Raw genomic sequence first — 27178 nt, 5'->3', positions numbered from 1 at the left:
ATTGGTAGTAAAAATTTATCCTTGAAATTAAAAATTATTTTTGAAGTTGGTCAATGTATTTCGAAATGATTGATTTTAATATCGTCATGATGCCTCCTCCATTTTTCTCAGAATTCTAATAATTGAAACTGTGAGTACGAATTGCTCGAAATTGTACGAAATTGAAACCTTTTCATCATTTTGTACATTAAATTTTTATAGTTGAAACTTCTGTAGAATGTCGCACAATATCATATTTGCACTATCATACATTCTCAAAGTATCTAAATATTTCGTCACAAACATTATATGTGACAAATGATAATTTCCTGCTTTAATTCCAAAATATATCTTATAACGTTCGATTGAATTTCTTTAAATTATCGCTGCCAAGGTCTGCGCTTCAACAATTGAAAAAGTGAAACTGTTGTGATTTAGAATAAATGAGTTTAGATAGGCAATGGTGGAAATAAAGGACAGTTGGTTAAATACAACTCAAGAAAATAGACACATTTTCCGTACGAACGCCAATTCTTTTGGGTATATTTTCTTGGATATTGGGTGATAATAGGAATAAAAAGTTATCTTGTATAGTGACGGTCTATGGTAATCGAACGATCATTACAGTTTTGAAAGAAAGAATCGTTCTGCCAAATAGAAGACTGCCGTATGACCGATATATATAGTCCATATTATTTTATCTTCTTTAACGAACAACTTACCACAAATTACGAGATAGGCTTCACTGTGCAAATCTTCGGTTTAGCCATTTCACGGATGTAAGTACACAGAAATTCGAATTTCGTATCTTCGAATTTTGCAACATCCTGTAAAAATTTCTTCCAGGTCATGCAGGTGTCTATGGGATATTTAAACACTTCTCGAAGTATTCTTTAATACCTCAAGTTTGTCATGGAACTTGTTAAATACGGTATGCAATATACGTTAGTTCACAAAAAATGGTATAAAAGCCTGTTTCCGATACCAGCACGTTTTTATTTTTCTGCAACATTGTTCGACTTATTCTGTAATGGACGATTTTCAAATCGTTACCGCGTTTATTCTCTCTGTTCGGCGGGGAATTTTAATAATTGAAACGCAGCTCTGGGTAAAACTCGTTTCCCTTTATCTACGGTCACGGTAGTAATCGTTCGCAACCCATACGAACTCTGCAGACAGTAAAAAACTTTTGTTTGCAACTACTTTAATTTCCCGCAAACACACGTAATTTTGTAGAATCATTTTCGTGCGTAATTCGCAACGCTAAAATCTTTTTAGAGGTGACGATAATAAAGATCGTTTTTTTAAGGATTTCATTGTAAATGGTATAGCAAATTAACAAATGGAGGACTTCCTAAAAAGACGACCCCGTACAAGAAAATAACCAATTGCTTAAATTGTTTCTAAATTATCAGTTTTTCAATATTAGCTACGTTTGAATTGACAATTAGACTGCGAATATTTTCGTATTTACACAAAATCTAACAGTGCGATAATGCATACAACGTGAGAAAATATATCAAATATTTCAAACAGAACACACGTGAGTGTGTAACTTCCAATAAGTGAAACAAACCTCTATTTAGATTCTATTTCTTCGCTTGTATTCGTCAAAATATAGATGTGCATAAGAATCTACAATAATTATAATATATTAAAAGTTCCACGATAATTCAACTGTTTCACTAGAAAATATACTCGACATGTATATACACTAGACATATAATTTTTCAAAAATCTCCTGAAATCTTAAAACAAAGCTCCTCCATCGCTTCAACGCAACACAGAGGCAGTTCCTGGAAAGTTGAACGGGGTAATTTCAACCACTTTACCCCGTGCAATACAATCGTTCAATAACTGCAATTTAATGCTGAATACGCAAACAGATTACACACATACGCAAGCGCAGCGTATCGAATCAAGCCCAATTCTTATTTGACTCTACGCTTATCTGGTCAGTCATGTCAAAGTGTTCAGCCATGAAAAAGACATCTCAACTAACAAAGAGGGAAGAGGATATGAAATACGCCACGAGATACGTGAAACCAATTTTAGGAGTAATTGGCGCGTGGCCCGTTTCATTTTCCCCTTCCTTCACGTCGAAAATTTTATTAAGAATAGAACACATTCTCACGTACTTCCTATTTTTCTTAATAATTGTACCAACCATCATGTACGTGTTTTTCAAAGAGAAAAACAACAAGATTAGACTGAAACTTATGGGACCGATTATTAACTGCACTATGCAGTTCTGCAAATATACGATCCTTCTGTGGCGGGCAAGCGAAGTTCAAAAAGGTTTGGATGTGATGAAACAGGACTGGATAACAGCCACGGACGAGAATCGATTGATTTTTCGCTCGAAAGCGAAAATCGCGAGAAGAGTGGTGCTAACCGCTGCAATTACTATGTACGGAGGTGGTTTATGCTACAGGACGATCCTCCCTCTTCTTAAAGGATCTATCGTCACTCCTGACAATATTACTATAAGACCATTGCCCTGTCCGAGTTATTTCGTAATACTCGACGAACAAAAATCTCCAAATTACGAAATATTGTTTCTAGTGCAAATTTTGGCTGGATTTGTTATTTACGCAGTTATTAGTGGTTCTTGCGGTCTTTCTGCTCTTTTTGTTCTGCATGCGTGTAGCATGCTGAGGATCTTGGTGGACAAGATGAAGGCTCTGGTGGATTTGAGGGACATGTCTGACACGATGGTCCAACGGAGGATCATGGATATCGTTGAATATCAGACGAAAATAAAGAGGTTAGTGGAATATTCTTGCGAATAGAAACGATTGGATTGGAATATGATTTATTCTAACTGGGAAACGAATTGGACAAGCAATGAGTTTATTGTAATTTATGCGTTGCATGCCCTGTATTCGTGACTTGATTGCAGATTTTTAAAGAACATTGAAACAATTACAGAGTACATTTGTCTAACGGAAATGATGGGTGGTACGTGTTTAGTTTGTCTCGTGGGATATTATATTCTCATGGTAGGAGTTAGGCGAATAATACTTAAACTGCGGATGTTCATGCGAAATGGTATTTTTATGAATGCAAACAAGGCAATGGAATCTAAATAGAGTAATGTTTTGTGAGATCAGAATGAGGTTTGTTAAGATTTGGTGTCATTTCCGGTTTTCCATGTATTTACATGTATTTTCAATTGGTGTACTTCATTCAGCATTTTTTATTTGCACGCTCCAATTTTTTATAACCGCGTGAACATTCACAGTCTGATAATAACATTAAAAATATTTTGTTCTTTCACCAATATAGGATATACATATTTTAGGAATGGGAGAATAATAACATCGCGGCTGTACTGATTTATGTCACGTTACAAATATCCTGTACCTTCTGTGTCTTTATACTCTGTTACATTGGTCAACTTCTTATTGATGAAGTATGACATCATTCTCTTTTTTTGTAACCTATTCGACGTTCTAAATCTTATCGTATTTGTTCTGTTAACAGAACCAGATTGTAGGACAGGCATCATGCATGATCAATTGGTATCATCTCTCGACCAAACATATGCGTTCTTTAATACTAATTATCGCTATGTCTAATTATCCGATGAAATTGATGGCTGGTAAGATGATTGAAATGTCTCTGGCTACTTTTACCGGCGTAAGTATAAGGAAATCAAATTTTCTTTTCCAGAAATTAAATTTAATAAATCTGTATCTTATTTAACATATATTCGAGTTTAAGTTATATCTTGTTATATTTTCCATAAATAATTTTTCTTAGGTCATGAAATTGTCAATGGGATATTTAAACATTCTACGCGAAGTTATCTAAAAACCTTTTTACGATACTTACGATATATCCATATGAACTTATGCAAATTCATAAAGTCTCCAAAGGAACATGTCTCAGATTGTAGCACTCATTCAGTATAAAAATAAAAATTCATCGTGTCAGTTCTCAGTCGTGTATTCTTTCCTCTTTATCTTCGCACAATATGTTTCTCACGCTATGTTCGATCCAAGCTTCCTCGAGGCTTTATAAACATTCAAAGAAGATTTTAACGTGACATCTTGGAACATCTTGTAAAATATTTCTTTCAGATCATGCAGATGTCGATAAGATATTTAAACGCCTTACGAAGTACACTTTAATACTTCAAGCTTGCCATGGAATTTGTTAAATACGCTATGCAATGTGTGTTAATTCATAAAAAACGGTATAAATATCTTTTTTCTAAACCAGCATATTTTCATTTTTCTGTAACATTGTTTGGCTCGCTTCGTAGTGGACGATTTGAAAATCGTTATCGGGCTTTCTATCGCCGTTCCGCGGAGAATTTTAATAATTGAAACGCAACTCCGGGTAAAACTCGTTCCCCTTTATCTACGATCACAGTAATAACCGTTTATGATCCGTACAAACTTTGTACATAGCAGAAACACGTTTGTTTGAAACTACTTTAATTTTGCATAAACACAAACAATTTTACAGAAACATTTCAATGCGAAATTCATAACGCTATTTAAAAATAAGGGCCGTTTCTTTAACCATTGAGCTATGAATGGCAACACCAAATTAACAAACGAGGACCTCTCACCAGTCACGTATATGTATATAACACATACTTGTCCTCGAGTAGCTTTTCCTCTCGAATCAATGTTCTTCCACCGCTGCATTTCAATCAAAGCGGTTCCTGGAAAGTTCTCTCGGATAATTTCAACCTGCCCTTTACATATTTCTCCTCTCTGCGATCGTTTCAAAAACAGCGATTCGAAGTTGAATTCGCGAGTAGCTATCAATTCACGTATACGGCTATACACAAGCGCAATATATCGAATCTACTTGACTACACTTACGTAGTAGTCAGTCTCGTGGAAGCGTCCAACCATGGAAAATATATCTGCTCTAACGAAGGCGGAAGAGGATATGAAATACGCAACGAGATTCGTGAAACCAATTTTAGGCGTAGTTGGTGCGTGGCCTGTTTCATCTTCCTCCTCTTCCTTCTCGAAAATTTTAACAAGAATAGAACATATCCTGACGTATTTCTTGTTCCTCTTGCTAATGGTGCCGACCCTTATGCACGTGTTTCTGAAAGAGACAAATAATAAAATTAGACTGAAGCTCATGGGACCGATTATCAACTGTAGCATGCAATTTTGCGCATATACGATCCTTCTGTGTCGAGCGAATGAGATCCAAAATGGTTTGAACGTGATAAAGCAGGATTGGATAACAGCCACGGAAGAGAACCGATTGATTTTCCGCTCGAAAGCGAAGATCGCGAGAAGAGTGGTGTTAACCGTTGCGATTACCATGTACGGAGGTGGTTTGTGCTATAGGACTGTTCTTCCTCTTCTTAAAGGAACTATCGTCACTCCTGGCAATGTTACTATAAGACCATTGCCCTGTCCGAGTTATTTCGTAATTCTCGACGAACAAAAGTCTCCAAATTACGAAATATTGTTTGTACTGCAAGTTATGGCTGGATTTGTTATTTACGCAGTTATTAGTGGCTCCTGCGGTCTTTCTGCTCTTTTTGTTCTGCATGCGTGTAGCATGCTGAGCATCTTGGTGGACAAGATGAAGGCTCTGGTGGATATGAGGGACATGTCTGACACGATGGTCCAACGGAGGATCATGGATATCGTTGAACATCAGACGAAGATAAAAGGGTAAGTGGAATATTCGTGTGAATAGAAATGATCCAAGTGGAATGTGATTTATCGCGATTTGGAAATGATTTGTACAAGAAATGTACTTATTAATACTTATGCGTTATACGCCCTTTATTCGTCACTTGGTTGCAGATTTTTAAAGAACATTGAAACGATTACACAGTACGTTTGTTTGTCCGAAATGATTTGCGGCACCAGTCTGGTTTGTCTTGTAGGATATTATATCGTCATGGTAGGAGTTAGACTAATAATATGTAGACCACGAATATTTATGTAAATTCAAATTTTTCCGAATGCACGTAAAAACATGGAATCTAAGTAATTTCTTGTGATTTGAATATTTGGCACATTTTTGTGTATTACGTATATTTATTTTATATTTAAACTTAATTTCTCAAAAATGCGTGAACATTTATAGTCTAATAATGGCATCAAAAATCTGTTCCTTTAAGGATGAATATATTTTAGGAGTGGGAGAATAATAATGCCACGGCGGTTTTGATTTATAGCACGATACAAATATCGTGTACCTTTTCTGTCTTTATTCTCTGTTATATCGGCCAACTTCTCGTAGACGAAGTACGACATTATTCTTTCTTTGCGTCATTTTCGATTTTCTAAATCTTATCGTATTTGTCTCGTTAACAGAACCGCATTGTTGGACAGGCATCATACATGATCAACTGGTATTATCTTTCAAGGAAACATATGCGTTCTTTAATACTAATTATCGCTATGTCTAATTACCCGATGAAATTGATGGCTGGTAAGATGGTCGAAATGTCTCTAGCTACTTTCACCGACGTAAGTACAGAGAAGTGAAACTTTCTCTTTAAGAAACGATGTTTATCACATCATATTAAATATATTATATTCTAATTTAATTTACATCGTATTATATCTTTCACCGTTTTTTAGGTCATGAAAATGTCAATGGGATATTTAAACATTCTACGGAACGTCATCTAGAGATCTTATTAAGATACTCATGATACATCGGCAAGGAATACTGTACATATATTCCCAAAAATTACGAATGAACGTATCTTCGACAGTAACGCTGTTCTAGTTTTGGAATAAAAATTAATCAGAGGTCCAATCACGTATTCTTGTCTCTTCATCCTCGCACGATAGATACATATTCGATCGAAATTTTTCTCGAGATTTCATAGACATCCAACAAATTATTTAGCGTGGCAGTGAAAAGAACAAATATTCTTTAACTGTATCCGTGAGTGAAATATCCATCAACTATGTTTCCAGGATCGAAACAACGCTTAGTTCACAACCTCCTACAGTGCACTGTAAAATACGGTAATTATATGTTTGTCCCTCGTCGTACGATTTCCTGTAACGTTTTCGCAAAAATATCCATTTCGAAACTTGTCATTATCGACAAGTGCGCAGCTTAAAACTTATCGGGGGCAATACAGAAAAAGCCCTTCTCGCTGGTTGTTCCCGGCTTAGCAGCGCAAAGCGTGCGACCAAGCAAAACCTTTCGATTCGACCAGTTGTCAGTGGGAGACAACACATCAGCCCCCGATGTCCGACAATGAACGCGGTAAAGCTCATTGTCGTGGAGAAATCTCGCAATCCAAATTGCAAAGAGGATCTGAATTTCCATATACGATACAACGTGTGGACATTTAGAACGATTGGAACTTGGCCAAAATCTCTGAACCTGTAAAATTATGTTGGGAAACTCCAATCTCATTTCAATGCTTTCGCTCGCTCGAGCGAAAATCGTGGAAGAGGGTGGCGATGTAAGCTACGGAAAACTGGTTTATCCTTTTCCTAAGATCCTTCTGGACGCTTGGCGCAGTCCCAATAATGAAATTTTCTATACGATACAGTTATCGTCTGGCTTTGTTACTCGTAATATCACGGTTGCCGCTTGATGGCCGTCAGTTACCGGTTTTGCTGTCTTAGCTGGAGAAATTTATTAATTTTAGACAAATTTAGATAATTAAGTTTATATACGTGTTTTAAAGACTTTTTAAAAGAACCAGTTCATTTGTCGTAACTTTTTAGTTTTATAACTCTCACAGAGAATCTCTTGCCTGAGGTATCACTGGTAGAAATTGTGTGGTACACTTTAAACATATGTTTCCTTGGGTATTATTCGATAATGGTAGGATTCGATAATCAATAAAATTTTCAATAATAAATAGAACAATATAAATGATAAATAAACAGAAACAAAACATGTATCTCCTTTAAAGTCCATTATTATACACTTGTAAATGTATCACTCTCGTTGGACCATTTTTATTTTTATCTCGCAAGATATTTTACGCAAAATCACATAAAACATATTTTTACAGACAGTGAAGGTCGGTCAAAAGTCTTACTTGATCGATTGACATCGGATGCCCTGGAAGAAGAGTCTTGCCATACCTTTGATGATTTCGATGTCCTATTCAACCACAGGATCACAGCTGGCAATGTTATCGACTTTTCCATTAGCAATTTCGGTGACGTAAGTGTCTCAGAAATATCTAACTGTAAATATCAGTTTCTCTTGTAAATTTTCACTGAATACAGATCACTAAGAACATAGATAAATAAGATTAAATTCGATAAATTTTTACACCCTGTAAATAGTGTCGCGTAACTGTCAAAATCATCAAGACGGAAATAGTGCATGTTTCTTACCAAAAACATTTTCGAGTCTGTTTTATAAATTGTATTTTTAATAAAAACTAGTTTTACCTGTACTCAAACATATATCTTTCTCCTTCTAATTCTAAGTAATTTACATGACGCACTATATTTTACCCAAGCAACTCTTATAAACGCTCGAAAATCATTTACCGTGGCATTGAAAAGAAGAAATATCCTTCAACCCTATCCAGGGTTGAAATGTACACGAGCTCGTCTCAAAGATCGAAATATCATACGCTTTGTTCGCATCCCTCCACAGTACACGCGAGAATACGGTAATCATGCGTTCGTCCCCTCATTCTTCGATTATGTGCTTCGCCTTTGGGAAAAACCATTTCGAAACTTGTCATTGCATATTAATTGCATCGGTTACAATCAAAACTACATCGAGGGTTACGGAGAAAACTCTTTGCTCGGAGGAAATTGTATCGATATCGAGTCGATAAAGAGAAGAGCGAGTTTCCTATGCCTATGCGGCTGTAACAGCGCAAGCGCGCGATTCGAGAAAACTTTTCGTACGACTCGACCAGTCGTCGACGAAACTAGCATCAGTGACTCTCTGATACTCGATATTCTATTATGAAGACGGGAAACATCGTGCAGACATCCAACAACGCGAGTTACAAAAGCGATCTAAGGTTCAACGTTCGACTGAACGTGCTGACTTTGAGAACGATTGGAACCTGGCCAAGATTTCTCGATCATTCTTGGCGGGAAACGATCGAACACGTATTTCTAAATCTTCTCTGTTACGGTCTGCTTGGTTTCATCCTGATCCCTGGATTCATGTGCTTTGCCCTCGAGATCGCGGATTTTTACGACCAGATGAAACTCGGTAGCGCGCTCAGTTTCTTTCTAATGGCAGTGATGAAGTATTGCGTGTTCATTATGCGCGAGGATGACATACGTAGATGCGTGAAACTGATCGAAGATGACTGGAGGAACGTGAAACACAACGAGGATCGTAAAATTATGTTGGATAACGCGAGTTTCAGTCAACGACTTATCATAATCTGTAGCGCTTTCATGTACGGCGGCGTGGTTTTCTATTATATCGCATTACCACTCACTCGAGCGAAGATTGTAGAAGAGGGTGGCAACTTGACGTACATGAGACTCGTTTACCCTTTTCCTAGGGTAATCGCGGACGCCCGGCGCAGTCCCATCAATGAAATTTTCTACACGATACAGTTATTGTCTGGCTTTGTTGCTCATGATATCACGGTTGCCGCTTGCGGTTTGGCTGCTCTTCTTGCGATACACGCGTGCGGACAGTTACAGGTTTTGATGTCTTGGCTGGAGAAATTGGTAGACGGAAGAGAAAACGACGATGAGAGTTTGGATCAGAGACTGGCCAATATCGTGGAACAACATGTTCGGATAATCAAGTAATGCAAACATTTGCTCTTGTTCGATAGTAAACGATGAAAATTGACGTATAAATATATACGCGATGTGGCTCGTGAAAGTATTTAGATACTCGCCGTGGAAGATCTTTATTTAAATGTTATGTATATTATGTGAAACATTTTGAAATTCTACTAGTATTGTAATGGTAGTGACAGTCATGTAACTGTCGTGATTGCATCGGTAAAATTTGAAACCGATCTAAAAATGCATATGTGTGTAGAAGTTACAAGTCAGTTATTGCAAATATATATTTAGTAGAAGGTCAATATGGTGCGTGAACATCTCAAACATGCAAGGAGTGTAGAAAATGGCCCCACTGAATATCGAGGCTCATTAATATAATGGGCAATTGATTGTTTAAATATTTTCGTGATTTTTACGAAATACGTACCTACACTGAATATCTCGTAGTTTTTATGTAAATTTTCACATTTGTTTCAGACTTTCTCAACGTAATCGCAATAGCCGTCTCGCGTTACAGTATTAATAAAATTTCAAAATGTTTCGTATAACACAATATAATATGTTCATAAATGGTTTCTACAAGATTTCGAGCACATTTTAACGGATGTTAAAAAAATGATATATTTATTGCAACGTTTCAGCTTCATAGCTCTGACCGAGGATCTTCTGCGTGAAATATCATTGGTAGAAGTCGTGGGTTGCACTATAAACATATGCTTCCTTGGGTATTATTCGATGACGGTATAATTTCACGAAGGAATTTGCAATTGCGAACCAAAGTTTTAATTCGCAATTTCTGTTTTAGGAATGGGACCCTAATCATCCTGTTAGAGGTTTTACGTACATAATATTGCTGACATCCGTCACGTTTAACATTTTCATATTCTGTTACATCGGTGAGGTCTTAGCAGAGCAGGTAATTATTATTTTCAAATTTCAATGATCAACGATCGATTTAGTAAAAAATTTAAACGACAACAATATGAGATATACGCGTGAAATATTTCAATAGACGGTAAAAGTCGGCGAAAAATCTTACATGATCGATTGGCATCGAATGCCTTGGAAGAAAAGTCTCGTCGTTCCTTTGATGATTTCGATGTCTCGTTCCACTACCAAAATCACTGCTGGCAATATTATCGAGCTTTCTATCAGTAGTTTCGGTAACGTAAGTGTCTCACATGTATCCATTGTGAAAAAAATTGTCCACGCTGTAAAAATCATTTTCTATCGTGAAATTTTCACGGAAAATTATAGGTCATCAAGACTTCGTTCGCGTACTTGAACATGCTACGAACACTCACTACCTAGGGGTTCCTTTTTCAGTCAATGGTAAACCGGTACTGCGACTCTCACATTGAAATTATAGATACACACATATATCACACGAATATCTGCTTTTTATAAGAAAAACGTGTTCTATCATGAATTAGACAAGAAAGAAGAATTTTCATTTATCCGACCTTTGACTTCCCATGTTGACATTTTCGTAGTATAAAAGAATTTATCATATCGCAGTTATTGCCCTATTATTTGTGTAATGTATAAGCTAACAAATTAACACGATGAAAGAATAAAATTATTCACTAATTATTTTTTACTACGATTGAACGTTTGAAAAAACGTTGCATATTTAGAAATGACAATATACTATTTAATTAACCTAACGCTTATTGTTACTACTTTGTTATCGCTATTTCATGCTACTTTATAACAGTAAAGAAAATTTATAGAATTATTCAGTCGCACATGGATCGAATGTTACCGATTAAAAGGAACGAGAAATTTATGGAAATGCTGTGTAATTGTCAATACTTTCAGTAACGTAAGTACCAAATAATTACTATGTTCAATATTTAAATTATGAATGAAATTGGAGGAAGAAATAATATATGCATAATTGTATTACTTACATGTTCGTACATTACAGCTAGTAAAATTTGCTTCACGCTATATAATATTATGAATCGTTATAATCTTTCACATATTAACAAATGTTCTTATCTTTGGTATTACAGTAAATAATAAATATTGCGAATAAAAGAATGTATTGTACAGAAGAGAAATGACAACTAGTCACCATCATAAATTGATTCTCTAAAACCGCACAGCAACGTTATTAATGTTTCGCTGACGTGTCGAAGGAATCAATTGATCGATGTTCCACTGTCATTCTCTCTACACTCATAATACATAAAACTGAACTTCGTGAAAGGGTAAAACTAAACGCAGCAGACCACTTTCGTCCTCCCTTCTGATCGGAAATCAGAAAATCGAGCGCAAGCGCGCCGCTTATTTTTCCCCTTTAAACAGTGATCAGACAATTTAGTCTTAAACGAGCGTTCAAGCATCAAGCATGCAAACGTCAGGCATAAACAATAAAAAATTCCGTATAACGGACAGCGAGTACGAAAAAAACGTGAATTTAAGTATCCAATGGAATCTTTGGTTATTAAAATCCATAGGCCTTTGGCCATATTCAAATTCCATTTCAAGAATCCGACGATACTTCTACTGGTTCATAAATATCACTTGTTACAGTCTGATCAGTTTTCTCTTTATTCCCTGCGTCTTATACGTTTTCCTCGAGATAGAAGATACTTACGGTAAACTGAAACAATTCGGCCCTCTGATTTTCTGCGCGATGGCGTTCGCAAAATACTATTCTTTGATCGTACACAAAGCTGACATTCGTGAATGCTTGGAACGAATCAAATGGGATTGGAAGAACATGACAAACAGAGAAGATCGCGAAATCATGACAGTGAACGCGAGTTTCGGACGAAAATTGGTGGTCGTCTGCACCTTATTCATGTACAGTGGTTTCGTATTTTATTATATCGCTATACCTATTAACGTGGGCAGAGTAGCAGCAGAAAATGAAAGTCTTACCTTCATTCCACTGGTATTCCCATTTTCAAGTTTTATCGTTGACACGCGTTATAGTCCTACGAATGAGATCGTTTTTTCGATTCAATTGGTGGCTGGTTGTTTGATGCATGGCATTACATCAGCGGCTTGCAGTTTAGCGGCTGCTTTCGCGGTTCACGCTTGCGGTCAGATGCAGGTGTTGATGAATTGGTTGAAGCATCTCGTAGACGGTCGATCGGATATGAGCGAACGTGTAGATGGTAGAATCGCTGACATCGTGTGCCAACATGTCCGAATCCTAAAGTGTGTAGATGTTTATTATTTATTTATGCGTGTAACGTTTATTTATTCGTAATCGTTCATTAAGGGAAGAATTTTAATCTTTTGCACTCTATCGACGTTGCTTTAATGACGTTGATAAGGCGAAAATTGTTATTTGATTTTCACTGAAAATAGAAAAAAGAATATTATCTGTACTATATTTATTCAGAATCTTTTCATCGTTATATTCGTAATCTTTTTCTTTTCGTAATATAATGTTCAATTTCAAAAGATTTCACTGTGAAAGTAAAAGTGAAAAAAGTGTTGGAATTGCTGGCCGATTGTATATAGAATTTTTTGGAGTGCAGAGGCTTCAAGGAAAAATTGTTAATAAATTTATAATCGTTTGTAGACTTTTTCTACAAAACTTGCGATATTGTTTCACATTGCATGACTCTAATATCTGTCAATGTGTATCAGAAAATATCGTCGATTGTTTCAGATTTTTGACGCTCATAGAAAATACGATACAGCAAATTTCATTCACCGAGTTTTTAGGATGTACACTAGATATATGTCTCGTTGGATATTACGTAATCATGGTATGATAATTGATAAACTTGATCTAAGGTTCAGATCCTATTAATCTCGATGATCCTAGATCCTAAAATATACAAATTCTCCTTTCGTATTATAGGAACTGAAATCGAATGACGTCACGAGCGCCCTAACTTATATGATTTTACTTATATCGATTACATTCAATATTTTCATATTTTGTTATATAGGCGAGATCGTGACTGAGGAGGTAAAGTTTTCACGTTTAAATAAATTTCTATTAATCGAGTAATAATCTAAAACTCTATCTTTTCGAATGAAAAATATTTAACGACAAAATATGATACGATAGTGTAGGAAAATTGGCGAAACGTCGTACATGATTGAGTGGTATCGATTGCAAGGGAACAAGAAGCTTTGTTGCGTGTTGATTATTGCTATGTCGAATTGTACGATAAAATTGACGGCTGGGAACATCGTAAACCTAACTATCAACACGTTCGCTGATGTATGTATGAAATTGCTATTTGAATCTTTTTTCTTGCGTAAGAATTAATTAAAAAATTTTTCTTAACAAATAGGTTGTTAAAACGGCAGTCACTTTTTTAAACGTACTACGAAAAACGACTTAAATGGTTATTTCATAATGTGAACATATTTTTTATGATTGTTGATGTATATCCATAAAAAAAAAATCTTTACTGTTATATCACACGATTTTCAGTGTGTTTTACATGTTCGATGTTACTTGTGGTTGTTGTTACTTGTCTTCAATATTATACATTTTTTGTACTATTTAGGATGAATGAAAATGCATGTTTTATAAAGGTATTGAAGAATAAAAAAGATGTGAGAGACGAAAGAATCGTCATGCTACTAGAATATTGTTTGTATTATATCGTCTGATGTTCTTTCAGTTTCTGACTTTGTTAGAACGTATCTTTTTGTACATATTGATCGTCTGAGAGATATTCTAAAAAATTATTGTGTTTATGATCTCACCACTTAAAAATATATTATGATACATATAAGGTATCATACGATTGTCTACACAGCTATAAAAATACTGTTCAATTTTAAACACTGATGAATAGAACGTTAGAAAGGACAAAAATTAGATATCGATGAATCGAAGAAGGTCCATTCTGGCATTTGAGACACAATGCCTATTGTGTTCCTCGACTTCAAATTTCAATTCTTGTATTCCCACTTCAATAATTGTATTGTTGGATACAGAAATAGATAGTAGCTTTGAAAAAAAAGCAACACAGCAGTGCATAAAAAATGAGATCGAAGAAGACGAAGAACTCAGGTTGCAATAAACAGTGGCAATTCTGTTCCATCAACGTTAAAAAAAATCAATCTATCGATGTGTCATCGCGATTCTGCTGCAGTCCACACTCATAATGCATAACAAGAGAAGTCCCAAACAGGGAACTTTTATCAACTTTTATTCCACCCTTCCGAGAGAAATTGGAAAAGGCGGCGCAAGCGCGTCGATATTTTCCTTGGAACAGTCATCAACTTATAAACAGTCAGTATTAAGAGAGCTTTCAAGTTCTAACAAAGCAGAGTAATCATGTCGTCTATCAAAGTCGACCAAGATTACAAGAAGGGCGTAAATTTAAGCATTCGAAGCAGTCGTTGGATATTAAAACTGATCGGCGTGTGGCCAAATTCTCGGGACGCTTCGGCGGTAAAAAAGTATTTTCGCGTGCTATTAAACGCCATTTATTACGCTTTGATCATGTTTCTCTTGTTACCTGGAAGCTTGTACGTAATTCTCGAAGTGGAAGACGTTTATAACAGAATTAAACTATTCGGCCCATTGAGCTTCTGCGTGATGGCGCTTTTAAAGTATTATCTTCTGATACTTCACGAAGAAGACATTCGCGAGTGCGTTGAACGTATCGAATGGGATTGGAAAAATATCACGTACCCTAAAGACAGAGAGCTCATGATGACGAATGCTAACTTTGGAAGAAAACTAGTCATCGCGTGCACCTTTTTCATGTACAGTGGTTTCATCTTTTTTTACATTGCTGTACCGATGAGCGTTGAAAGAATACCAATAGAGGGAACCAATGCAACATTCATCCCCATGGTGTTCCCCTTCTCGAGATTTATCATCGACACTCGTTACAGTCCTACGAATGAGATAGTGTTTTCTATTCAATTTTTGGCTGGCGCCCTGATGCATGGTATAACTTCAGCCGCTTGCAGTTTGGCTGCAATATTTGCTGTACACGCCTGCGGCCAAATGCAGGTGTTGATGACTTGGCTAAACCATTTGATAGATGGTAGATTAGACATGCATGATTGCGTCGATCAGCGAATCGCCAAGATCGTGAGTCAACACGTTCGAATATTGAAGTGTGTAAGATGTATTTGTCGTATGGTAAAATCGCATAGCATTATTATCTTGTAATTCCTAGAATTATACTGCTACTTTTTAATTATACTATACTACTGGTTCTAGGTTTAATTTTCGAAGTATGAACATTGAATTTTTATATTTGAGTATGCAATTTTAAAATCCACGAATAAAGATTGTTTGATTTCTAAAGCTTGTTACATTTAAGACTTTAGGTTGGAAATCAGCTTTGGAATTGTGCTAATGTTTCGATGTTTCAGATTTTTATCCCTTATAGAGAGAGCGCTTCAACAAGTATCGTACGTGGAATTTTTAGGATGTACGTTAGATATATGTCTTCTTGGATATTATATCATCATGGTACAAAATTTGTAGATATCTAAAACTTACAGTTTACCATTTATCGAATGTTATAAACATACGTATATATCTTCTTGATATTGCAGGAATGGAATTCGAATCATCTAACAGACGTCATGACTTACAGTGTGTTACTTGTATCCCTTACATTTAATATTTTTATATTTTGTTACATAGGAGAACTCGTGGCTGATAAGGTAGAAGCTTTTTCGAAATTGGCATCATCGTTTTGTACACAATTGTGATATATTTTCTAACAGTCTAGAAAAGTAGGAGAAATGACGTACATGATTGAATGGTATCGATTATATGGAAAGAAAAAACTATGTTGCGTCTTGATAATCGCAATGTCCGATTCGTCGAGAAAATTGACAGCAGGGAACATGGTGGAATTGTCTATGAGTACTTTTTCCGATGTAAGTATCAATTTAGAGATCATTATAATTACATTTCTATAAACTGACCAAAGTATTCTGTGCAAATAGGTAGTTAAAACATCGGTTGCTTTCTTAAACGTGCTACGAACATTAACTTGAACATTCTTGGAAACACGATCTGATGTAGAATCTATTATTCTTTTTTTTTTATCAAAAATAACTTAAGTAATTACTGATCTTCTTCTTATGAAAAATAAGAATCGTACGACGTCGTTGTCACCGTGTTAAAACCTAAGAAAAAGGTATTTTGATTATAAAGATGAATAAAACAGTCCACAGCTCAAGTTGGTGACATAGTAACACTCTCTTCACTTTCTCAGTTTTCACTGTGATTTTGTTCTTTTATTTGAGAAGCGGAAAAAAACGCATAACACGCACAACAATCGAAGACTACGGATGAAGAACGATAAGTCACATTTTCCATTTTTCACACGAGAGCAGTTTTACAATTCAGTACGTTCTCAATTAATTCCATGATACCAGAATTTTCCTTTTACTTATCTTTTCACAGTCCCTTTATAACATTAACAACATTGCTTATCATAGCATTGCAATAATGAAAATATTAAAGCAATATTTACCTTAACAGTTACAGTCTTGACTTGTACAAAACTTCTTCGACAATATCACTAGATCAACAGGTCTCTTTTTTACATTTAATTATCTTATGCGAAAATGATACTTTTTAATTATAAGATTATGATGTTAAAATTAAAAAATCGTCAAAAATATATTTATCATGTTTTTCTGTGATCTTGAAATACCTTCGAGGAATATCAGTAAGATTGATTTACTGACGCTTGACAAGTCAATGAATCGATGTTTCGCCGCTATTCGCCCTACCATATGCATTCATAATGCGAAAAAGCGGGGAAGATTGAATCCACTGGAAAAAATAAACTTTCGTTCTCCCCTTTTCGAGAGAAATCGACACGGCAGCGCAAGCGCAGCATTATTTTTCTTAGAATAGTTACAAACTACGGCAATAGTTAGTATGAAGGAAACATTTGAACTTCGATGATGCAAAAATCAGTAACGAACGGCTCGTCGTATCTTACGACGGACCACGACTGCAAGAGGAACGTTGATTTGAGTATTCGGTACAGTCGATGGATTTTGAAGCCAATCGGCGTCTGGCCAGCTTCTCCTAACATTTTGATGGCAGAAAAATATTTCTATCGGTTCATAAATACCATTTGCTATAGTTTGATTTGTTTCCTCTTGGTACCCTGCAGCCTGTACTTAATTCTCGAAGTGAAAGATGTTTATAACAAAATCAAATTATTTGGTCCGTTGAGTTTCTGCGTGATGGCGTTTTTAAAGTATCATCTGTTGATCCTTCACGAAGATGATATTCGCGAGTGTATCAAACGCATCGAATGGGACTGGAAGAATATTACGTACTCTGAGGACAGAGAAATCATGATAACGAATGCGAATTTTGGAAGAAGATTGGTTATTATCTGTGCATTTTTTATGTATAGTGGTTTCGCTTTTTATTATATCGCCATACCTATTAGCGTTGGAAAAATTCCTGCGGCAGATGTCAATGTGACCTTCATTCCTCTGGTGTTCCCTTTCTCGAGATTTATCATGGATACTCGATATAGTCCCATAAACGAGATTGTATTTTCTCTTCAATTAGTAAGTGGCTGTTTGATGCATAGTATTACGTCAGCGGCTTGCAGTTTAGCTGCTATATTTGCGGTGCACGCATGTGGCCAGATGCAGGTTTTGACGAGCTGGCTGAAACATTTGATCGATGGTCGGTCAGATATGTATAACAACGTCGACAGCAGAATCGCCAACGTCGTGAGTCAACACGTTCGAGTATTGAAGTGTGTAAAAATTCTGGACTTTAGTAAAATGAGAATAGTAGCTCGGGATTGAAAATTTCAGCCTTTAATTCGGAAACTCAAGCTGTTTGATTTGAAATCTATGAAACTCTTAGTTCCTACCTCTGAACATACGTCGCAATCTGAACTTTTAAATTTGAGAAATTTAAATCCCTGAAGTAACATCGCATAAAAATCTGAAATTTGAATATTACAACTTGAAAATTTCGATTGGCAGAATTTTACAAAAAAAAAAAAGAAAACGTCTGAAGTCCTGAGTTGAAAAATTTAAATTTCAGAAATTATGAAGATTAAAAACTTCTAAATTTAGAAACTTGAATTTTGTTTCTAAAAGCTGTAAAAACTTCAAGTTTTAAAGAATTTCGAATTCCTGATGTTACGAAGGTTGACATCAGTGTTATCGATAAGCGATATTGATTTACATTTCAGCTTCCTAGCGCTTACAGAGAAAACACTGCAACAAGTGTCATTCGTAGAATTTATTGGTTGCATGTTAAACATATGTCTTCTTGGGTACTACGTTATTATGGTAAGGGAACAAGACACATATATCGATAAATATATATAAACTTCATGCACGGTTTACCGGTGTTTTAGGAGTGGAGTTCCAGTCATTTAACCAGCGCCATAACGTTTTTTATATTACTAATATCTCTTACGTTCAATATTTTTATATTTTGCTATATAGGCGAAGTGGTAGCGGAACAGGTTAGATATTTTTGTAATTAATTCTTGAAATTTCCTTAATATCATACTTTTTACATAATTTTTTCCAGTGTAAAAAAATTGGGGAAACATCGTATATGGTTGACTGGTATCGAATATCAGGAACCAGAAAGCTTTGCTTTGTACTAATCATGGCAATGGCTAATTCGTCGATTAAATTGACGGCTGGCAACATGGTTGAACTGTGCTTAACTACCTTCAGTGACGTAAGTATGAAATTATTTCAACCGCATTCATGAATGCCTCACTTCAAAATTTATTTCTTGTACGAATAGATTGTTAAGACAGCGGTTGCATTTTTGAATGTCCTACGAACATTGACATGAACGTTGGTTAAAGTAAAATATAGTCTAAATACTACCTGTATAGTGTCTCAATATATTACAATGAAATTTATTTGCGCTGTTATTGATTCATTATGTTATAATCGTCATTAAACGCAATAAATATGTTATACCAATTTTAATACTGCTGGGATCCTCGAATTTGCTCGTCTCGATTTCGCCTTAACGTTGACGAGAAAGAAGACTTCTAACGTTCCAAGAAAATTCGTTAACTATACAAATTGAAAAGAGAAATCACGTATACATTTTGCAACAAACATAAACAATTTTCCACGCTTTAAAATGACCCACAAAATGTAAAAGAGTTAATACATACACGAGCCTATATCTCATGTTACCGTGTTCCATCCTTTTTTTTTTTTTAAATTCCTACCGTCACAAATTCAAGAAGAATATTCTTCGCTCAATTTGATAATCAACAATAATCCCATTTATAAACATTTTGAAGAAAACATCGAGAACGTATTACATTAGAAAGTATGAACATTAGAAAGTATGAAAAGTATGAAAAAAAGTTCATGTTCTACAAATTGATTCCTTCAATCCGTTGGCAAACACGCAATACAGTTCTAAAAATCAATGACCCTAGATATCATCCATCCTGCCGTAATCGTAACGCATGAGGTAACATAAGCAAAATCCCAAAGGACTTTGAAACTATGAAAAATAATTCATGTACTTTCTTTCTCCCTTTGGAATACGAGCGCACGCGCAATGTCACTTTTCATTTGAATTTCCATCGAACCGCGAGCAAGCTTAGTTGCAAGCAAGCTTTCGAGTATCAACGATGAATAAAGAGAAACCTGTTGTGACCGAGCATGATTATAAGAGAAACGTGGATTTGAGTATTCAATGGAATCGTTGGTTGCTGATACCAATTGGTACTTGGCCAAATTTACGTAAATCGTTACTAGGAAAATATTTATCTTCGCTCATTAATGTTATTTGTTTCGGTTTAATCGGCTTCATGCTCGTATCGTGTACTCTGTACCTCGTTATAGAAGTAGAAGAAGCGTATCATAAAATCAAAATGATTGGCCCACTGAGCTTTTTCCTAATGACGTTTATGAAATATTGTCTTTTGATACTACAAGAAAATCACATCAACGAGGGATGCGAACGCATCGAATGGGACTGGAAGAATATCGAACATCACGAAGATAGAAATATCATGGCACAGAACGCGAATTACGGACGAAGATTAGTGGCCATCTGCACCTTTTTCTTATTTAGTGGTTTTGCGTTTTTCTACATTGTTGTGCCTGCTAGCGTTGGTCAAGTGGTAACAGAGGATGGAAATTTGAGCTTCGTCCCGTTACCCTTTCCTGCCTCGAGATTGATCGCTGACGTCCGTTACAGTCCTAGTAATGAAATTATCTTCTCCATCCAAACTCTAACAGGTGTCGTAATGCATATTGTAACATCAGCGGCTTGCAGTATCGCCGCTGTGTTTGCAGTGCATGCTTGCGGTCAGATGCAAGTATTAATGAACTGGCTGGAACATTTGATCGGTGGTCGATCCGATATGAGTAATATCGTGGATGAAAGAATCGCTAGCATAGTCACTCAACACAATCGGATACTGAGGTGAGTAAAATTTATTAAGTAATTATCTCGTGACATTTGTATTTTATTTTTATTTTCATTCAAAATATAATCCAAGTGATATCACAGTATCTAATCGGATAACCCACTCCTTTATAGTATGTATGGATATGAAATGTAATATTTGGCACTTGAAAATTTGTATTCCTCGATCTGATAATTTAAAGACTTCGTGAACGTGCGGTTTTGAGAACTTAAAAATTTGTGATAGTATATGAAATTTGAAAAAATTTAGAAATTTCAGAATCTAGGTGGTAGGATAGTTGAAAATTAAAAAATTTGGAAATTTACATTTGCAATTTCGATAACTGGGAATCCGTTTCGTTCAGTTATAGTGTTTGCAATTTACATTCATCACATTTCAGATTTCTGGCGCTCACCGAAAATGCGCTTCAACAAATATCTTTCGTAGAATTTTTGGGATGTATGATGAACATGTGCCTTCTCGGATATTATTTTATAGTGGTATGCACGCAACAAAACTATCAAATAAACATGCATGCAAAGATCTATTAACATCTGTATTAACATATATCATATCAACCAATACACTATATTAATATTGGTTTTACTTTCTTGATGCGACAGGAATGGAGTTCGAATGATATTATGCAATCGATAAGTTACATGATCTTAATGATATCGTTCTCTTTCAATATTTTTATATTCTGTTATATAGGTGAACTAGTTGCTGAACAGGTACATGCAATCGTATTTTAATAAATTTTTCACACAAAAGACCACACTATGGCAATAGGAATTAATAAAAATGAATATCTTAAAATAGTGCAAAAAAGTTGGTGAAATGACATATATGATCGACTGGTACCGATTGACAGGAAAAAAGAAGCTTGGCTGCATTTTAATCATTGCAATGTCCAATTCGACGATAAAATTCACCGCAGGAAATATGATTGAATTATCTATTAGTACTTTTAGCGACGTAAGTGTGAGACTATTGACGTTTCTTACGTAAATTCGCAAGTTAATAAAAAATATTTTGAACGAATAGGTCGTTAAAACGGCGATGGCTTTCTTAAACATGTTACGAGCATTGACTTGAACATTTGAATAATATAACCATTTATTCTTGGTAATATATAGAAATTTATTAGAACTTTATGTATCTATATATGCTGTATTATAGAGTTAATGAAACTAATATTTTCAGCATAATGAGAAAGTTTATTATTAGCGTGAACAACATGATTTCATTATTCCTTGTATTAGTCCTTTCAGTCTCGATATTTTGTAGAGTAATCCATAAATATTCTAATATTTGAGTTCAGTAAAATGCGTTTCAATTTAAGTGCAGTATATCTTAAAGAATATATTTCTTTTACCAATAATTTAGGGCTTTCTGATGAAAAATTATATCTGCGGTAAATATTGTCTAATTAGTTAGTCAAATTTATTTTATACATACAAAAACGCACGTACAAAATTCATTATTTAAAGATCCAAAAGACACTTATCATGCACTTTATCAACTTGCTTCCCTCATAAAAATGATGGAAATCGCAGGCTAAAAACTATACCCTAAGGTACATCGATTCCAATTCACCGTACAACTTTAGTGGATAAATCAATGAGCATTCTCCGTCTGTACCATTACATTTATTCGTTAAATATTCTCGCCATGGCACAACTTTGCATACCCGGTCGAGAAAAAAATCGCGCATGCGCCATTTTACCATAGCATTATACCTGAAACTTGAGTTAGTCACTCCACAAACGATCTCCGCGAAGTAATCATGTTGGACTTGACTAGCGAACCACGGATATCCAACGTTATTTACGCTCGTGATTTCGAATATAGCATCCAGGTGAATCGCTGGTTAATGCAACCAATCGGAGCGTGGCCGAGGCTTGCTAAGACAACCAGAACGCAGAGATTATTCGTTAGATTGTTGAACTTTATTTGCCATTCGTTGATTATCTTCATGATCGTACCTTGTATATTGTACATTGCGTACGAAGCTGAAAACTCGAAGACGAGGATGAAGGCCATTGGTCCAGTTAGTCATTGGCTGATGGGAGAACTGAATTATTGTTGCCTCTTGTCGAGAATCGACGATATCGTCCGTTGCATAAAACATGTGGAGCGCGACTGGCAGATCGTCGAAAATGAAAACGATCGTGAATTGATGTTAAAGAACGCGAAGGTCGGGCGTTTCATCGCGCTCGTAGCTGCATTGTGCATGCACAGTGGCGTTCTAGCCTACACAGTGACTAATGGCTTTAAGAAGATGGTGTTTCATCTGGGGAATGACAGTTACTCCATGTACCCGTTACCTTATCCGTTTTACACGAATTTGTTGGACGTTAGATTCAGTCCAGCGAATGAGATCGTGCTCACCCTGCAGCTCCTTTCTGGGTTCGTCGTGACCTCTGTCACGGTGGGTGCTTGTGGCTTAGCAGCTGTCCTAACGATGCATGCAAGTGGCCAATTGAACGTGGTGATGGCCAGGTTGGACAATTTGGTGAATACGAAGGAGGAGGAGAAACAGGAAGAACAGAAAGTCGCTCAGAGGAAGCTTGGGATTATCGTTGAACATCATCTGCGAACATTAAGGTTCTTACTGGTTATTGTGTTGTTATTTGTGCATATATGTCTCATTTAATGGTATGGATTATTTGATAATATCAATGAGACTATGTTATTTCTTGTCTTTTTTTTTTCTTTTTGTTTTATACTTCTATTTCAGCCAAGTATCCTTTTAAAACTTGCAAAGTATGATAAAATTGCAAGTTATTGGGTACTCGTATACGATTTATTTATTGATACAGCATTTTCTAGAATACGTTCTTATTTGATTCTTCTGTTGATTATTATTTGCATTTCTAATTCAGATATATCTGTCATCCGCAATGATAATTGTAAGGTTTACAACCTAGATTTATTGACTATGGTCAACATGCTTTTGAAAGAATGGACGTTTTTTTTTTGCAAATTATTAAGATTTAGAAATTCAAGTAAGACACTAAATAAATGAAACACGACACTACTGTGTCAATGCGACAAAATAATTTAAGCATGCCTAATCGTAGGAAAAATTATTTATACTAAATTAATTTTCTCTGATGAATTTATACGTTTATTATTTTGTAATGTTATTTTGCTATGAAATTTCTATGATGGGTTTATATTACGAAAATATTACTTTCAGTCTCATGGCATCTATAGAGAAAGTTATGAATATGATATGTCTCGTTGAGTTGGTGGGATGTACGATGAACATGTGCATGATCAAATATTATTTGCTCACGGTACGCTTCAAAATAGAACTAAAAAAAATTTATGTATTAGAAATATTTCTATAATATCATCTAGACAGAGTTAAAGTCACTTTAATATTCAGATACCTTCTGACGTAAATAAAGTAGTGTTAAATAGAGAACGGCGACTCATACGTTGACTTTTCTACTTAATTCGCGTAACTATTTATACGACACACATATTTTAATTTCTCAGGAAAAATCGAAGGATGTAATAATTGCATACGCTATACTGTATGCGTCCATGGTATTTAATATATTTATATTCTGTTATATCGGGGAAATAATTACTGAACAGGTAAGAAAGCAACAATAAAAGAGAATTTATATGAAACCTCAAACTATCAAATACACGACAGGGCGAAAGAGTTGGGAAAAAAGTTTATATGACTGAATGGTACCGACTACCTCCCAAAACTGCTCTCGGTTTAGTGCTGGTTATTTCAAGATCGAGCATGGTGGTCAAAATTACTGCTGGAAAATTCGTACAAATATCTATCGCTACCTTTGGCGCCGTAAGTATCGACCAAATATAAAAACGTTTAAGGTACAATTGATCGAACTCTCGATAGAATCTATGTTTAAAATGCTGGGATTTTACATTGATAAACAATTTTACTCAATTTATTATATCTGTGTATAGCCAATTTTTATTTAGTACTTATTATATTTTAATTTCATAGTAGACTGAAATTGTTGCGTAATTTTGATGGAATCTACATCTTATGCACTAGAATTTTACATATTTAATAGAAATATACGTGTATCCTATTTTTTAGGTGTTTAAAACGTCTTTCGCATACCTGAACATGATCCGCACAATGATGTAACCCCTTTAAATTTAAACCAAGAAAGCTACACCGGTCCTAACGACGTCATATTGGTACCGTCGATTGATGTCGCCAGGATTAAATTATTTTCGTTAAATGAACATTAGTAAAATTTTTAAATACTTTGAATATTATAGTAAATGTCGTTAGCAATTGTACTTCCATCGGAGCGAAGAATTTTATTGTACATATCCCCGAATAAGCAGTGCCAGGAGTATGACATAAAATTCGGCCAGTAGTCAACAAATAAATATCAATGTCAGTAGGTAAATGATAATTTCCTGTTAGACAGAAATATAGGTAAAGAAGAAGCAACGCATTTATTTCTATACCCTATACTTTGAAACTAGCAGCGATCCTATCTAACACTTACTTCGTTTCGACACCGTCTCATCACTGTCTAAGGAATCGATTTCATAAATTCATCCCAGCCTCGATGAAACCTAATGTAACCTAGTAAACCAGCAGAAGCGTTGCGTGCTTCGTATTCTTCGAATTTTCCAATTACAGCCAACTTTCTAAAGCAACTTCTAAACCTCCCTTTGCTCTCCTGCGACAAATTCTAACAACCAGACTAATCGATCGACTATAATACTACTGAAAAAAATCCGCGCAAGCGTTGAACAACTTTGTGTCTACTATTCTGCGGTAAGAGAAGCAATTCAATAACTACTGCGACTCCGATGAGCAGTCACCATGAACGAATCCACGATTATAAAAACGGACGCCAAAAGCCACAGTGATTACAGTCTCCAGTTAAATCGCTGGTTCTTAAAACCGATCGGTGCTTGGCCATATTTTTCCACCACCTCGACACTCGAAAAAGTCATTTCCGTCTCTTTGATCATCCTCTGTTATGTCGTTATACTGTTCAGCATAATCCCCTGCGTCGCTCATTTAATCTTCGAAGATGATAGTTTTTATAGAAAAGTAAAAGTGTTCGGTCCTTTGGGTCATTGGTTCATCGGTGGAATCAACTACACCAACCTGCTGTTTCGAAGCAAAAATATAAGTGACTGTGTGGAACACATTGAAACTGATTGGCAAATAGTGACGAAAGAGAAACAGCAACAAGTAATGTTGAAACACGCGAAGTTTGGCCGATACGTGTCAGCTATATGCGCGATCTTCGTGCACAGTGGTATTATGTCTTACTGTATAGTAAGTGCGTCCAGTACGCAGATCATTAAAGTTGGTAACGAGACAAGGATGATGCGTTCGTTGCCCCTTGGTGTTTACAACAGGATGATTCCAGTTGACACGAGCCCCGCGAACGAAATAGTCCTCGTAATGCAGTTTCTGTCGGCTTTCATCACCGACTCCAGCGGAATTGGATTTTACACCCTCGCGAGTGTCTTAGCAGCACACGCTTGCGGTCAACTGAGCGTGTTAACGATTTGGATCAGTGACTACGTGAATGAAGCTGGTAACAGAAAGGAGGATGCTTCTTTTAGAAAAATTGGAACGATCGTGGAACATCATCTGAGAACATTAGAGTAAGATTCTTATATCTTTTTGGTTAATTTGTTGAAAATAGCTTTTTTTATTGGTGATTATATGTTGGTGTTAATTGCAGTTTTATAGCACGTATAGAAGAAGTAATGAGCTGGGTGTGCATGACAGAGTTGTTTAGATGCGTTTTGGCAATATGCATGGTTGGGTATTATATCGTTACGGTACATATGGGACATCAGATATATGTAGTGTTTATTATGTAACTAATTTTTTAAACTGACATTGAATAATATTAGGTTGTCCCAAAAGTGTCTTTCTTTTACAATCATGTCTTTTACAACAATGCATCTTTATACAAACATGAAACCCAATCGGTCAAATGTTGTTCTCTTTACCTTAATAGTGCAAAATGGATCATACATAATTCAATAAAATAATACGAAACAACAAATGTTACGTATCTATTATTTTCTTATAAAAGGAAAAAATCTTTCTGGACAATCTAATACGATATCAAGCTATCTTTATACTATATTAATACT

At 35.6% G+C, this 27178-nt stretch overlaps 6 protein-coding genes and 1 pseudogene across 6 annotated transcripts; all 7 read left to right on the top strand.

The window, feature by feature from the left end:
- The first annotated feature begins 1940 nt into the window (after window positions 1-1940).
- LOC117206585 (odorant receptor 4-like) lies at window positions 1941-3863 on the top strand. The gene is made up of 5 exons (XM_033446063.1): window positions 1941-2746; window positions 2882-2981; window positions 3284-3394; window positions 3466-3621; window positions 3745-3863. The coding sequence occupies exons 1-5, from the start codon at window positions 1941-1943 to the stop codon at window positions 3793-3795; spliced, it is 1224 nt and encodes a 407-aa protein (XP_033301954.1). The 3' UTR covers window positions 3796-3863.
- Window positions 3864-4857: 994 nt separating this feature from the next.
- LOC117206622 (odorant receptor 4-like) lies at window positions 4858-6729 on the top strand. The gene is made up of 5 exons (XM_033446119.1): window positions 4858-5639; window positions 5775-5874; window positions 6111-6221; window positions 6291-6446; window positions 6561-6729. The coding sequence occupies exons 1-5, from the start codon at window positions 4891-4893 to the stop codon at window positions 6609-6611; spliced, it is 1167 nt and encodes a 388-aa protein (XP_033302010.1). The 5' UTR covers window positions 4858-4890; the 3' UTR covers window positions 6612-6729.
- Window positions 6730-8883: 2154 nt separating this feature from the next.
- LOC117206667 (odorant receptor 85f-like) lies at window positions 8884-11089 on the top strand. The gene is made up of 5 exons (XM_033446181.1): window positions 8884-9694; window positions 10322-10421; window positions 10486-10596; window positions 10693-10848; window positions 10938-11089. The coding sequence occupies exons 1-5, from the start codon at window positions 8886-8888 to the stop codon at window positions 10989-10991; spliced, it is 1230 nt and encodes a 409-aa protein (XP_033302072.1). The 5' UTR covers window positions 8884-8885; the 3' UTR covers window positions 10992-11089.
- Window positions 11090-12036: 947 nt separating this feature from the next.
- LOC117206584 lies at window positions 12037-16651 on the top strand. The gene is made up of 10 exons (XM_033446061.1): window positions 12037-12854; window positions 13315-13414; window positions 13510-13625; window positions 13728-13915; window positions 14607-14682; window positions 14940-15743; window positions 16005-16104; window positions 16191-16301; window positions 16365-16520; window positions 16590-16651. Exons 1-10 carry the CDS (start codon window positions 12037-12039, stop codon window positions 16638-16640), a joined length of 2520 nt encoding a protein of 839 aa, XP_033301952.1. The 3' UTR covers window positions 16641-16651.
- Window positions 16652-17561: 910 nt separating this feature from the next.
- Window positions 17562-22220, top strand: LOC117206583 (annotated as a pseudogene).
- Window positions 22221-22692: 472 nt separating this feature from the next.
- On the top strand, window positions 22693-25213 carry LOC117206653 (odorant receptor 4-like). Its single transcript, XM_033446161.1, has 5 exons — window positions 22693-23647; window positions 24243-24342; window positions 24548-24649; window positions 24711-24866; window positions 25131-25213. The coding sequence occupies exons 1-5, from the start codon at window positions 22827-22829 to the stop codon at window positions 25179-25181; spliced, it is 1230 nt and encodes a 409-aa protein (XP_033302052.1). The 5' UTR covers window positions 22693-22826; the 3' UTR covers window positions 25182-25213.
- Window positions 25214-25856: 643 nt separating this feature from the next.
- LOC117206648 lies at window positions 25857-26871 on the top strand. Its single transcript, XM_033446156.1, has one exon. It carries the CDS (start codon window positions 25878-25880, stop codon window positions 26679-26681), a length of 804 nt encoding a protein of 267 aa, XP_033302047.1. The 5' UTR covers window positions 25857-25877; the 3' UTR covers window positions 26682-26871.
- Window positions 26872-27178: the final 307 nt, after the last annotated feature.

Source organism: Bombus bifarius, unplaced genomic scaffold (genome assembly GCF_011952205.1).
Source record: "Bombus bifarius isolate JDL3187 unplaced genomic scaffold, Bbif_JDL3187 scf7180000008008, whole genome shotgun sequence".
NCBI lineage: Eukaryota > Metazoa > Arthropoda > Insecta > Hymenoptera > Apidae > Bombus > Bombus bifarius.
Note: the sequence above shows the minus strand (reverse complement) of the source record. Positions and strands in the feature narration are given on the sequence as shown.